The sequence below is a fragment of the Cervus elaphus genome, chromosome 10 (genome assembly GCF_910594005.1).
Source record: "Cervus elaphus chromosome 10, mCerEla1.1, whole genome shotgun sequence".
NCBI classification, from domain to species: domain Eukaryota; kingdom Metazoa; phylum Chordata; class Mammalia; order Artiodactyla; family Cervidae; genus Cervus; species Cervus elaphus.
In genome coordinates, this window is record NC_057824.1 from 25,765,545 (window position 1) to 25,780,824 (window position 15,280).

Below are 15,280 nucleotides of genomic sequence, written 5' to 3' on the forward strand. Positions count from 1 at the left end.
GCTCCCACCTAGACCCCTGACGGGTGTCTCACCTCCAAGAGATGCTGAAGGGCCCCTTTGGGAGTTGGCTCCTCAAGTGAAACCCTCCCTCTGTTTCTCGCATGAGCTTCCCACGCTCTCTCCGGCTCACCTCTGGATGGCGGCCTCCGAGCACTTGCCCTGCGTGGGCATCACTGTCTGCCAGTCTGTCCCTGCCCCGTGCACAGAGAAACTCCCTGAGGAAAGGCACCCTGGCTGAACATCCAGAGACGTCAGCATCCATCGCAGAGCCTGGCAGGCGCTGCTGGCTGCCGGGCGCTTAGCTTAGGCTATCACAAATGACACAGACACCACCCGTAGCCCACTTTGCAGATGAGGAGCCACTCATCTGAGGGGTTTAGCCGCCACACAGTAGAGCTGGCCAGTGGCAATGCAAGCTGTTGTGGAATGTGATCACCTGGAACGTGATCGTCTCGCTGGGTGGATCTTGGATGGGTCTGTAGGCTCTTGCACAATCCCACGTGGTGCACAGTCAGGTCCCCACAGAGGCCGGCAGGATGGTGGCCCTGTGCGTCCAGCTGTCAAGGGCCACTTCTCAGGAGAGGCCGGGAACCTGCAGTGGATGCAGCTCCCTCTGTCAGCGCTCAGTCGTGTCTGACTCTTTGCGACCCCATGAACTGCGACCCCATGAACCCTCCAGCCTCCTCTGTCCATGGGATTCTCCAGGCAAGAACACCGGAGTGGGTTGCCATGTCCTTCTCCAGAGGATCATCCCGACCCAGGGATCAAACCAATGTCTCTTGTGTCTCCTGCATTGGCAGGTGGATTCTTTACCTCTGCACCACCTGGGAAGTCCCTGCACCCTGGTTTTCATGTTTTTAGGCCACACAAGCCCACCAGCAGCTTGTGGTGAAAAGGAACCACCATCTGCACCTTTTGGTCAGTTCAGTTCAGTTGCTCAGTCGTGTCCGACTCTTTTTGACCTTATGGACTGCAGCACGCCAGGCCTCCCTGTCCATCACCAACTCCCGGAGTTTACCCAAACTCATGTCCATTGAGTCAGTGATGCCATCCAACCGTCTCATCCTCTGTCGTCCCCTTCTCCTCCCGCCCTCAATCTTTCCCAGCATCTGGGTCTTTTCATATGAGTCAGTTCTTCACATCAGGTGGCCTAAGTATTGGAGTTTCAGCTTCAATATCAGTCCTTCTAATGAATATTCAGGACTGATTTCCTTTAGGATGGACTGGTTGGATCTCCTTGCTGTCCAAGGGACTCTCAAGAGTCTTCTCCAAGACCACAGTTCAAAAACATCAATTCGTTGGCACTCAGCTTTCTTTATAGTCCAACTCTCACATCCTTACATGACCACTGGAAAAACCATAGCCTTGACTAGATGGACCTTTGCTGGCAAAGTAATGTCTCTGCTTTTTAATATGCTGTCTAGGTTGGTCATAATTTTTCTTCCAAGGAATAACCGTCTTTTAATTCCATGGCTGCAGTCACCATCTGCAGTGATTTTGGAGGCCAAAAATATAAAGTTATCCACTGTTTCCACTGTTTCCCTTTCTATTTGCCATGAAGTGATGGGACCAGATGCCATGATCTTAGTTTTCTGAATGTTGAGCTTTAAGCCAACTTTTTCACTCTCTTCTTTCACTTTCATCAAGAGGCTCTTAGTTCTTCTTCACTTTCTGCCCTAAGGGTGGTGTCATCTGCATATCTGCAGTTATTGATATTTCTCCCAGCAATCTTGATTCCAGCTTGTGCTTCATCCAGCCCAGCATTTCACACAATGTACTCTGCATATAAGTTAAATAAGCAAGGTGACAAAATACAGCCTTGACGAACTCCTTTCCCGATTTGGAACCAGTCTGTTGTTCCATGTCCACTTCTAACTATTGCTTCTTGACCCGCATTCAGATTTCTCAGAAGGCAGGTCAGGTGGTCTGGTATTCCCATCTCTTGAAGAATTTTCGACAGTTTGTTGTGACCACACAGTCAAAGGCATTGGCGTAGTCAGTAAAGCAGAAATAGATGTTTTTCTGGAACTCTCTTGCTTTTTCGATGATCCAACGGATGTTGGCAATTTGATCTCTGGTTCCTCTGCCTTTTCTAAATCCAGCTTGAACATTTGGAAGTTCATGGTTCATGTACTGTTGAAGCCTGGCTTGGAGAATTTTGAGCATTACTTTGCTAGGGTATGAGATGAGTGCAGTTTTGCAGTACTTTGAACATTCTTTGGCATTTCTTTTCTGGGGGATTAGAATGAAAACTGTTTCCAGTCCTGTGGCCACAAGACTTTTGGTCAGAACCTCACTAATCCTGTGGGGGAATTTGATCTGAACCAGACTGCATTCAGCCTGCTGGAAAATTGCCAGCTTTGTTCTGGGATGGACTCCACCCTTAAAAAAAAAAGACCCCATAAGCAGTAGGCACATTTGAAAATTCAGGCATTTGAATACACACTAGGTATGAGGGAACACCAACATGTTATCATTCATCTTATTAGAGGTGACCGCAATATTGTGGTTCAATAGGAAAATGTTCTTAGTGTTTTAGAAATACACCCTGAAGTGTTTAGGGACTACAACATCATGATAACCATAATTTACTTTAAGACAGCTTAGCAAGAAGGTGAAAATGATAAAATATGCAAAAGGGTTAAGACTTTATTAGATAAAGGGTCATGAGGGTTCATTATACCACCCTGTGCTCTACTTTCTGCCATAATTTGAAACTTTCATAGTAAAAAATGAAATGACGGTCCCAGGAAAGACTGAGGTATTCTGAGATCTTTGCAGCCTCACCGCATCCTGCTGAGTCATGCGTGGCCACTTAAGGTGTCTAAACCCCCAGAATGAGATTGAGATCTGAGGACAGAGTGTCCAGGTAGAGAGTCGTGTGACCAGCTTCCTTCTGCTACAACCAACAGGCAGTTGCAAGTTCTCTGAACTGCATCTTGACTAGGAGATGTTTTGGGGTTTAAAGGACCCATAGATTTTTCTTCTGTAAATTGAAGAGCATCTTCACAATTGAAGGCAGCTCTCACTTGCTCATCGGCCGATGACCTGGGACCCTGCTGAGCTGCCTCTAGGTCCTGAGACCTCGGACAATTTCCCTACCCTTCCCGAGCCTCCACTGTGCTGAAAATATGCGGCTCTGGGAAAGCGCTGAGCGCAGAGCACGCATGAAGACTCCACGGATACCTGTCTCTTGTTCTGAACGGCTCAGTAGAAATTGCTCGGCTGTGAAACTCAACTTGCTGCCATGTTGGGTTTTATCAGGAGCTGGCTGGGGTTTCCTGGGACTGGCGAGCTCGAGGAATCTGTGCATGGCAAGGATGTGGGGTTCCTCCAGGTGGTAAACTTTCTGCCAAGCCCCTGTTGGCCCTGGGACCTGGGCCAGCGGAAGCCCTAGTGAAAACAGGCAGATTCGACTCTTGGGTGGGATCCTCTGACCTTCACTTGGGGGTCCTCCCGTCCTCCCCTCCCAGGACCATGTAGCCCAGCACAGCCCCACAAGCCACACGGGGAGCCATCCCCACCCTCTCCTTGGTGCTCAGAGTGTTTTGAGCATCCTTCCTCTGAAAAAGGAGAAATCCCCATGAGTTCTTCTGGGACTGCTGAGCCCCTTTCTTGCCTTCCTGCTGCAAGGCCTTTCAAACTGTCCTTGAGGGTTTCTTGTGCAGATTAAAAACCAGGCCTGAGTGGCTCCATTCAGCATTAACCTGGGCATATTAATCACCTTCCCAAGGAGGACCATCTAACTGCTTATGATAGGTTGAAACTTGGAGGCTGGGGAGCAGACCCAGGCATCAGACGGGTAAGCGGAGCCCGAGGAAATGAGCTTGGGGCAAGGACCCACGGTTCTCCTGGCCCGATGCCTTCACTGCCCCCACTGCAGGAGATTCCAGCCCCAATCTGGGACCGTGCTGGTGATCAAGTTGGATGGCCAGCTGGTGTTGGAGCGCCATTCCCCTCTGGAGAAACATCCCGCTGAGGCACTACATCAGAGGGTGACCCTGGGAGAAAAGACCTTGCTGTGACCTTGAAGCGGCCCCTGGGGAGCAGCAGATGCTCTGTGTTCCTTCCTCCCTGCTGGCACCCAGAGGAGGGTTGCAGATGAAATACAGGGCACCCCGTAAAATCTGAATTTCAGATAAACAGTGAATAATTTCCAAGTCTAAGTCTCAAATATTACATGGAAAGGTTTTATTGTATAGCCCTACTTGAATACCAAAAAATTATTGAGTCATGAATTATTGAATATGGAGTTATGAATACTGAAAAATTCATTGTTTGTCTGAAATTCAGGTTTCACCGGGCATCGTGTCTTTCTATTTGCTAAACCTGGCAGCACATAAGAACCTCCCGCTGTGCTCGGGTTCTTGGCAGGGCCTTGTGGGGACAGGGCTTGTCCTCAGGTGTCTCTGAGCGTGTGGGCGCCTTCTGCAGACTTCCAGAGCCCCAGGCTGGCTGGGGCGGTTGGAGAGGGGGCGATGAGTGTCCTGCTCTGGGTGTGGGACCTCATGGGCGAGGAGCCCAGCATCGCTCTGGGCCACAGTTTCCTCATTTGTCATGTGAGACTCATCAGAGAGGGCGTCTCGTGTCTCTGTGAGGATGAGTAACCCTGTTCCTCCCGTCTCCTCACTCTGCTGTGCCCTCTTAGCCCCACCCAGCCTCCAGTCTTGAAGAAGCGTCGCTTCCTCAAAGAAGGATGTCCCCCACCCCCAATGCAGGCCTGATTTTCTTGTTCCAAGCCAGCTCCCTCTCCCCACCGCCCCCCAGCCAGTTCAGACGCACATGAGCAGGTGGGGCTCTGGGATCTGTGGGGCCCATGGCAAATGTAGGGCCCCTCATGCCAAAATTATTCAGATTTTCAACATCGGGACAGCAGGTCACCACACGGGTCCAAGTTCTCACCCTGGGGCATGCCTGGAAGCCAGCCCTGCCTACGAGGGCCAGGCAAACATGGGGGTGTGAGCCAGCAGGGTTCTGAGCGTGGACCTGGGACCCTGTGCCTGCCTCGGGGCCACACCGAGCAGACCCCCACCCCCGGAGTGGCCCTGGGAGTGGAGCCATGTCGCTGTGTCTCCTAGTTTCTCAAAAAGGGTGGAATTTGTTTATTAATGAAACCCTTCTTAAATAGTGGTGACTGATTCCTGTTTTAGAAAATTCCCGTGAAGGCAAAATTCAGCACCCCCTCTGGAGGGTGGCACACTCAGTGTGATGAATGACGTTATGCGCTGACCTGTGTGGTCACCGGATTGATTTATCTCCTCCACCAGGGCCACTGCAGTGACCCTTTGTGTTCATGGTCTGTCCCAGATCCCAGTGCCCTGCTCGGCACATTGCAAGTGCTGAGATTTCATTCATTCCTGGGAATACACTGTAGGAAATTTCATGAACCTGCATTGCCACCACTTAGCAGTAATAGTGGGCTTCCCTCATGGCTCAGATGGTAAAGAATCGGCCTGCAATGCAAGAGACTTGGGGTTCAATCCTTGGGTTGGGAAGACCCCCTGGAGAAGGGCATGGCAACCCACTCCAGTATTCTTGCCTGGAGAATCCCATGGACAGAGGAGCCTGGGGGGCTACAGTCCACGGGTCACAAAGAGTCGGACACGGCTGAGTGACTAACACACACACACACCCCCCAGTAGTAGCATCACGAGCATCTCCCCTGTTACTAAGTGTGGTCACACGTGTAAAGCCTGAGGCACACTTGCACTCGCTCTGGGTAAAGAAGATTGTTGGTCGCGTGTTCTCCGGGTGGTTGAGGAAAGCAGAAAGCCTACCTGAGGATGCCTGTCTATCTGTCTCTCTGTCTTCCCAGGACGCCAAGTTTGTGGAGGAACGCAGGAAGCAGCTGCAGACCTACCTGCGCAGCGTCATGAACAAAGTCATCCAGGCAGTCCCTGAGTTCACCGCCAGCCCCCAGAAGGAGACCCTGACCCAGCTGATGCCCTTCTTCATGTGAGTACTGGTCACGTTCTCCACCCAGCGCGGTCTGCCTGCTCTCCTCTGAGGTTAGGCTGCGGCGCGTGTCTGTGTCCTGGTAATCCCAGGAGACCAGAGCGGGCGAGCCCGCCAGTCAGCATTGTTGATTCGAGGCTCCCGCAAGTTCAGAACTCTGCAGTTTCGTCCTTTGGTACATTTTGATCGCAGGAAAGATTGCAGCCCACGGGTGTCCCGGCGTTAAAGTAGTATCTCTCAGGCTTCCCCAGGCATGTTGGCAGTGAACCCAAGGAAGCTTCTCGAAGACTCCCACTGGTGCCGACTTAAATTGCTTTCATATTTATATGATTTAAGTATAAGCCGACTTAAAACTAGGTATATAGTCCTTGTTCTTACAGGTCATATAAAAGTAAAAGCAAAAAATATGTTTACATATCAGACACTTAGAACATTATCACAATTCCGAATCATCGATTAACACAGTGGCCACTGATTTTTATGAAACCAAGTCTTTGGTCACAGTGGTATGCAGACGAAGCTTGGCTTCTCCCAAGCTTGCCACATACCTTGCCGGTGATCCACATGCTGACCCCACCTCCCCCTGACCCAACTTTCCTCGGGTCACGTTGCTGGAAAACATCTGTTTGAGCCACACTTCGGGGCTGGTGGGCCTCACTGGTGTCCCTGCCTTATCACTGATCATTCCCTATAGTCCTCATCCATCTCTCATCATATCAGGACATCTGCACGCTGGGATTCAGGGAACCCAAATGATGAAGCTGTCCTTAGTTTTTATTGAGTCTTCAGATGCTAGAGAATATAATTATACTCCACCCATGAATCACATGGAGGTAAAAAGCGCTAACCTCTCTCCCAGTTGAAAATCTGTGTATAAATTTTCACTCCCCCCAAACCTAGCTGCTCATAACCTACTATTGACCTTACCAATGACATAAACAGTCAGATAACACATATTTTTGGGTGTCTACAGTTATTTTATACATTTGTGACATTCCTAGCTTTTTCTTAATTTTTTAGTATTTCTAGACTATGCAGTTTATCTGCGAGTTTTTAAATCATTTCACATCTTCATCTTTCTAATATGTCTATTGAAAAATATCTGTGTATAAGTGGACCCACTCAGCTCAAACCCATGTTGTTCAAGGGTCAACTGTATATGATTTCTAAAATGTTATCGTTGTATTGGAAACAATAGACCTAAGGATCCATATAGCAAACCCTCGGGCCTCTGAAAGTAGGTTGGGACTTGTCATTTGAGAAACACTGGTTTGCTGATAATGCAAGAGTTTCCTTTCCCTGGAGTTCTTCAAATGAGTGTGCTGAGTGTTTGCAGATCTGTTTTATCCTAACAGTGATGCTGTAACTCAAATTAGGGCTTTTTCCTGCTTCTGTGTGTGGGGAGTAGCTTTGGCTTCACACTTACTGGAATTTCCAAGCTGAACTTCCAACCAGACATTGACAGGACTTACCTGCTCCATGAAATTAAAAGATGCTTGCTCCTTGGAAGAAAAGTTATGACCAATCTAGACAGCATATTAAAAAGCAGAGACATTACTTTGCCAACAAAGGCCTATCTAGTCAAAGCTATGGTTTTTCCAGTAATCGTGTATGAATGTGAGAGTTGGACTATAAAAACAGCTGAGCGCTGAAGAATTGATGTTTTTGAACTGTGTTGTTGGAGAAGACTCTTGCGAGTCCCTTGGACAGCAAGGAGATCCAACCAGTCCATCCTAAAGGAAATCAGTCCTGAATATTCATTGGAAGGACTGATCCTTTAAGCTGAAACTATAATACTTTGGTCACCTGATATGAAGAGCTGACTCATTAGAAAAGACCCTGATGCTGGGAAAGATTGAAGGCAGGAGGAGAAGGGCACGACAGAGGATGAGATGGTTGCGTGGCATCACCGACTCAATGGACATGAGTTTGAGTAAGCTCCGGGAGTTGGTGATGGACAGGGAGGCCTCGCCTGCTGCCTTCCATGGGGTCACAGAGTCAGACACAACTAAGCGACTGAACTGAACCTGCTCCAGGCTTTGAAACTGAAGCCAAGTCTGCTTACTCCCATCCTTCTAATTGTTTCAGGACCTTTATGAGAAGATTCAGTTGTTCTCTGCTATCTCTGATAAAAAAGATGTCTCCCCCTCTACCCCTCCAAATGGAATACACCATATGGTATTTTTCTTTCATTGGATTATTTGTGCTGCTAGGGGATTGATTTTGAAAACACCATTACAGTTCATGAGAGGAGGTCCCCTTCTTTTCTTTTTAAAAATTGCGTGTTGTATTTATTTGGCTGTGCTGGTTCTTAGTTGCAGAATGTGGGATCTCTTAGTTGTGCTGTGTGGGATCCAGTTCCCTGACCAGGACTGGAAGCCAGGCCCCCTGCTTTGGAAGCACAGAGTCTTAGCCACTGGACCATCAGGGAAGCCCCCCTTCTTTTAAAGGCAGCCCCCTGGCCTGTGATGAGGACTGGAAATCAACTTCTCACTGAGTCATGTGTGTTTGGATCAGATTTCCTGGTGAAAATGGAGTCCAAGACATGGTCCTAAGACCCCGATGTTACGAAAGGCTGCCCACCGCAAGTGTGAGAATAGGCTGCCTCATAGGGGTGAGCTGGTGTCCCCACAGCTGGGGTGGGTAGTTCAGGCAGTTCTGGTGGGGCATGCACCAAACTCCAGCCTGTGGGATTGCGACAACCGCCTGTTAACACAGGAGCGTCTTGGCGTGTCGTGCAGTCCCAGCCACCCTGGCTGCCATCGATTACAGCTGAGAAATAAAGCTCTGTGCCCAATTAGCATGGAGAACGTGGGATTCCACTTCATGGGCTTTAAAACATACAAAAGAGACTCTGCCAAATGATACAATATCGACACGAAACTCTGGACTCAACCTTGTTCTCAAATCCAGTTGATATCAAACAGCTTTCCTTGCAGTTCCACCGCTCACTGCCCTTTCCTCCCGAAGTCAGATGGTACTGCAGGTTGGAACTTGCAGGTCATTTCATGAGGGGGTGACAGAAGGAGAGCCTCACCCTGGTCTGTCCTTGCCAGTGACCTCCATGTAATCATGTCCTGTCTCTGCATCCTTCTAGAAAGCAACAGGCCTGCTATCTCAGCTCAGAAGCTCACTCTGAGAGAGTCCCAGTTAAACAGCATCTATCTCAACTTAGGAAATAAACCAGCCCTCCCCCAAAGCATAATTATTCTTAGAATCTTGACACATTTCCTTGGGTCTTTCCTTTTTTTAATTTTATTTATTTATTGGCTGTACTGGGTCTTTGTTGCAGTGTTCGGGCTTCTCTACTTATTGCACACAGGCATCCCTAGTTATGGTGCACGGACTTAGTTGCCCCTTGGCACATGGGACCTGAGTCCCCTGACCAGGGATCAAACCCACATCCCCTGCATCGGAAGCGGATTCTTTACACTGGTGGTTCAGTTGCTCAGTTGTGTCCGACTCTCTGCGACCCCACGGACTGCAGCACGCCAGGCTTCCCTGTCCTTCACCATCTCCCAGAGAGAGTGTATTCCCACCGGACCACACCCGGCTGAAGTCACACAGTGCTGCCCTGTCCCCTCAGATCCCCCCTCACCCCTGGACACTGAGCCGTCTTCCCTGCCATTTGCGTTAGTGTTTGGCTGGATCTTTTTTACCCACAGTCACTCATGTTACCTGCCTGGCCCGGGAGACACATGAGTTTGCAGTGCTGGCTCTGACCCGCTGCTCAGCCGTGTAGGCTCCAGCTGTGAGGCACCCACGGTGCACTGCTCACCCTCCGTGTTCCGAAGTGTGTTCCGTGAGCTCATCCACTGCTGAGCCTCGGTCAAGGTGGTCCCTTTCCCATGAGGCGTGGGAGGGTGAAGGGAGGCAGGGGATTAAGCCTAGTGGGTAGAATTTGCTCATTTTTCTTCACCCAAACCCTTCAAACATTCAGGCTTGTGCAGGGCTGGCATCCAGTATTCCATGGCACCTGCTTTTACACACACTTTTCCGCTTCGTCTTTCCTGTTTAACGTGTCAGTATTTCACTGTGTTCTGCAAGGGGCAGCATGACTTCCAAGGATTCTGCCATCTGCACACGTCTGAGAGCTGAGGAATCAGCAGGTTGAATTCTTTTTCTCCAGATCTCTCTGCCTCCCATTGGCTTCCTGGCTAATGCCAGCAGCAGTCGGAATTAGAAAGTAGGACAGTAGGAAGTGGGCCATTTCTATTCCATTTTGAACCCTGTGTGTGTCTGGCCCACGTGGAGATTAGAGCCTGCCGCCCAAACCAGACAACACACCCTAGTGCCCTCTTCCTTTGGGGGGCCCCATGTTGTTTGCATCCTCCTGGCATTTTGTAGGTACAGGTAGACCCCAGGATGTGACACGTGGCAGAGTGAGCAGTCAGGAAATGTCGGGTGCTCCTTGGAAGGTGCATTAATGAAGGGGGGATTGTGGATTCCAAGAAGTCACTCTGCAGAACCGGACCACAGTTCTGTGAAGACTTCAGTGATTTGCGGTGCTGTTGTTTAGCATGTTATTAAAATGTTTTTCTGCAGAGTACTTCAGCCTTGGGAGATGCACCATGTTCTGCCACTCCGTGGGGGAAGAGGAAGAGTTCCGGGGGTGGGAGCGGGAGTAATGTAGGGCACAGCACACACTCCCCACCGGATTCTCGGCAGAAAACATGGTTGATGTTTTCCCCACTCCCCGCCCCCATCTGCTGCCACATTTACTCTCAAAGCTGTTAAATATATTTTTTGCTTAAATAGGAGCTGCCACATTCTCCCCGCAAGCTGGAGGTTTGACTTGGGGTTGAGATGTTCCAGCCTGGGCGCCGCCAGGATCACGTGGAGCCCAGCAGACACGCCGCTCTGCCAGGGGCCACTCACAGGAGCCATGTAGTTCCTTCCCAGGACCCTGGGCTCACACTGCTTTTGGGGACTGGCCCAAATCTCCCAGGCCAGAAAAGAGTGCAGACCCCATTCAAGAAGTCTCACTCTTGAGGCCAGACTGGCAGACTGGTGAGATGTGGGCCATGCTTAAAATGAAATATCCGTGTGAGTGATTTGTGATGGGCAGATGAGACAGAGACCCCCAGTGTCTAAATGGAAAGCGTGGGGATTCAGGAGTCACTGCTATTCCCCACTAGCTCTGCCATGGAGGAGGAGGGTGATCTTGGGCCAGGATGCAGCCTCTTGAGTCTTAGTTTCCTTATGTGGGAAATGGGAGGAGAGGTATGATGTCCCTGTTCTGCCGGGATGATAGGTGAGGGCTCTGAGTGGTACTCGGCCGCTTCTCTGTGTAGACTGTGGTTGATGATGAGACTCGTGAGAAAGACCAGGAGAGAATCCCCACGAAAACCCTACAGGCATTTCTCTGTCTCTTCATCCATCTGTCCATGCATCCATCATCTATCCGTGTCTACAGGTGAAAATCTGGGTCCTAGGAAACTTAACCAGTTTGCCTGAGGTCCTGGTGAGAGTAAGTTGCAGGCCAGAGCAAGAGTCCAGTGCGCTGCCCTGAGATCCAGGGACCCAGGGTGCTCAGCACATAGTATGTGCTCGTGAAACGCTAACTGATAACATGACTTTTTCCGAAGTCCGCCTTCCCCTCCCTCCTCCCCCACAGGGAGCTCTCATCTGGACGCAGTGACTCGGAGAAACCGTGTGCACCAGCTGGCTTTTTGTGGACTCTGAGAGCCCATGGCAGCCCTCCCTCTAGGGACCAGGCCTCTCCCCCAGGAAGACACCCCATCCCTCAGAAGCTCATTACCTGGAGGCCTGTCCCCGGGGGGACCTGCCACCCTGTCACCTGGAGAGATGACATGGAAAATGCCACTTAATCACCTCCATCTGCTGGCCTGTGGAGGGTCTGTGTCAAGGGATGCAGAGAAAGTGCAGTCCCCCAGGGTACCGGCCCTCCACATCCATAGGACTCCCGCCCACAGAGCTCAGAACAAATCACTCTTTCTGAAGATAACGAGGGTGACAGCTACACATCCCACCAGTGACAGTAATTATGTTCCACTCCTGCCATTTCTTTCTGTTTGGTGGTGAAGAGGGGCACGATCAGCTTCACAAAGCTGATGATGGTGCAGCTTTTACAAGTCCAGGAAAAGTGGGGGAGCCTGGAATACTTCCAGGGCAGGAACACTGCTGAGCAGATACACGGAAAACCCCCGTCAAAGGGACTTGTGTTTGGCAAACACCCCTGTCATCCAGTCAGTGTTTACTGACCACTTACCTACCTGTTAAGGACTCAACAGGCACTTGGGGTGTAATAGCGAACAAAGCAGAAAAAAAGAGCATAAACCACCTTAACGGAGTCAGAGAGATGGAGCATGGACAAATAAACAAGTCATCTGCCACTAAACAAGAAGGTCTCTGAAGAAAACTAACCAAGAGAGACTAGAGAGTCCCAGTCACGTGGGTGGTGTTTCCCCCAGATGGTCAGGGAAGGCCTCTCCGAGGGAAGACCTTGTGAATTTCCGAGGGAAGGGCGTTCAGATAGAGGGGACAGTGAGTGCAAAGGCCCTGAGGCAGGAGTGAGCCGCTGTGTCAGATGAGGCCAGTGTGGCCAGAACAGAGAGCAGGAGAACGAGGCTGGAGAGGTCACCAGGGTCGGATCACGCAGGGCCTTGGAGGCCGTAATGATGACTTCAGGGTTTACTCCAACCTGAAGGGGCTGGGGCAGGAGTGTGACGTGACCTGCTTTATGTTTTTGCATCCGCACTCTGGATGTAGATTAGAGAATAGAATCAGGGTGGGGGCAGGGGGAGGCAAAGGGGGAGGCTTCTGTAGCGTCCAAGCAGGAAGAGGTGGTGGCTGGACCAGAGTGATGAGAAGAACCACATGAAGGGTGATTGGACCCCAGATACATTGGAGGGCTGGCTCTTGGGGGTGAGAGAAGAGGATTATGACACGCTTGAGGTCCTAACAGACCAGGCAGATGTGGAGATGCTCCGTGTTATTACATATAGATAACCCTGTATTCTCTGCTGGCGTCCCTAGTGGCTCAGATGGTGAAGAATCCACCTGCAATGCGGGAGACCTGGCTTCAGTCCCTGGATGGGGAAGATCCCCTGGAGGAGGGCATGGCTGCCCACTCCAGTATTCTGCCTGGAGAATCCTCATGAACAGAGGAGCCTGGCAGGCTACAGTCCAGGGGTCACAGAGAGTCGGACACGACTGAGCGACTAAGCATAGCACAGCCCTGTATTCAGGTCACAAACACCTACATGACTCCATGTGGGCCTATGGAGTGGTAAGGAGGTTGGTGGGGAGTATCACCACACAGATGACTGAGACAGGGCCCCAGGCCTCAGGGTCAATAGGTGTGCGGGTCATGCAGTTATTCCAAGGCAGCGTGTTTTCCCTTCATTCCCAAGCTCATTCACCAGGAAATTTGCAGAGTTCCCTGGGTAGGTGTCAGACTGTCCCATTTGTAGCCCCACTCTGCTTCGGACTAGCTGTGTGGCCTTGGGCAGCTCACTGAAGCCCTTCCAGCCCTCAGCATCTTCCTCTGCACAGTGGCAATGTTCCCAGCACCCTCTCGTGGGGCCCACAGGATTCCACGTGCATGTCGAACTCCTAGAACAGCGCCTCACACATAGTAAGCCCTGTATGTGCGTAACTATTTTTTACCAGCAGAAAGGGAGCACGGGAAAAGGAGTCTGGGGAGCAGACGTTTTGGAGGAAGTGATAAAATCATGGTATTAAAAAAAATTCTGAAACACTACAGAAAGATATAAGAAGGAGAAGTAAACATCACACCCCACTCTGCTGTGTGTCGGGCCCCCCACCCTCTGCGATCGCTGTCAGGTTTCTTATGTAACTTTGCAGAAAGCGTCAATACTTATGTAAGCCAAAGCCAGGCTCCAAGCAGCCCTCTGTAGCTTGCCTTTTTAATTTAATAAAGCTGGCTCATTCCCTTTGAAAGCTACAGAGTACTCAGTGCAATGGCTGTTTCATAATTTATTTCACCATCGCTCCATCTGAACACTTAAGAGGTTTCCAGATTTGGCTCCCTCAAACAGTATTGCCAGAAACATTTCAAATAGATGTACGTTTTGGCAGGTAGGTCTGTGGGACTGATCTTTCGAAGTGGTTCTGGCTCTGGGGGCACATGTTTGAATGTTGACAGGTATCACTACCCCCTACCCGCTCATACCAGTTTGATATGCATCATTCTGTTAGGCACGAAGAGGGAGGTGGTTTGTTCCCCACCCCACCCCTGGATGTGCAGAACAGCTGGCAAAGCTCGGAGGCCCCCTGTCCTCCACTGCAGGGAGCAGGGCACTGCCCTTGTGCTCAGGACGCCCTGGAAAGCAGGGCTGGGAGCTCAGAGGTCTGGAGCGAGTTGCCATCTTGGTCTCCAGGAAGGGAGTCTTTGCAGCTGTCTGAGCTCAGGTCTGTCCTTCAGGAGGATCCTACTGGCAGCTGGGGATGGGGCGTGAGCGCTAGGGAGATAGGGCAGGGTGCTTTTCTAAGAGCACAGAGAAAAGGTGGGAGGGCCTGCACCAGACGATGCCAAGATTTTTTTTCCTTTTTTTTTAATTAATGAATTTATTTTAACTGGAGGATAATTACTTTACAATATTGTGATGGGTTTTTGCCATACATTGACATGAATCAGCCACGGGTGCACATGTGTCCCCCCCATCCTGAACCCCCTCCCACCTCCCTCCTCACCCCATCTCTCGGAGTTGTCCCAGAACACTGGCTTTGGGTGCCCTGCTTCATGATGTCAAGATTTTGAGGCTAAATATCTGGGCGGGGTGGTGGTCAAGGGGACAAAGGGGAAACTGGTTTTGGAGTAGATCAGAGTGTGGGGTGTTGGGCTTAGAGACGGTCTCTGTGGGGTCCTGAAGGCAGGAGAGGGAGGTGAGCGTCTCCTTGGATGGCAGCCTCTGGACTTGGTATCAGCTGTGAGTTCCTGCCTGCATTTCTCAGGAAACATCTCTCTCTCCAGATCTCAAGAAAAATAGGAAATCAAGAAAAAGGATGATGATTCTCCTGTGAAAATTAAGAAGTGTAACAGTCAACATCCCTGGTTGAAGGAATCCACATTAATGAGGCAAAAGCAATAATAGGAGGAGCCACATGTGGAGTTGAGGGCCAAGGTCAATGGTTCCAGGAACCAGGGCAAGAGCTTGTAGGAGAGAAAGGGTCACGATCTCATCAGTCAGTCTTGCCTTCAGCCGATGCCGTGTCATAGGTAGTGTGTCCGTGGCTCTGCCTACTGCAAACAGTGAATTATTCTTGCAAATAAAATAAATACTAACAAGTTTATTGCATAAAATCACTGCAGATGATGACTACAGCCACGAAATTAAAA

General features: G+C 50.3%; 1 protein-coding gene across 3 annotated transcripts in view; it reads left to right on the plus strand.

Moving 5' to 3' along the window:
• Positions 1-15,280, plus strand: part of SNX29 (sorting nexin 29) — a 580,903-nt gene that overhangs the window by 512,968 nt on the left and 52,655 nt on the right. For all 3 annotated transcript variants that reach the window (XR_006343074.1, XM_043914342.1, XM_043914344.1), the window contains one exon: positions 5,816-5,955. Coding sequence is in view for 2 of the 3 variants with exons in the window: in XM_043914342.1 (XP_043770277.1) it covers positions 5,816-5,955 (140 nt within the window). In the remaining variant the exon portion in view is untranslated. The remainder of the gene's footprint in view (positions 1-5,815; positions 5,956-15,280) is intronic.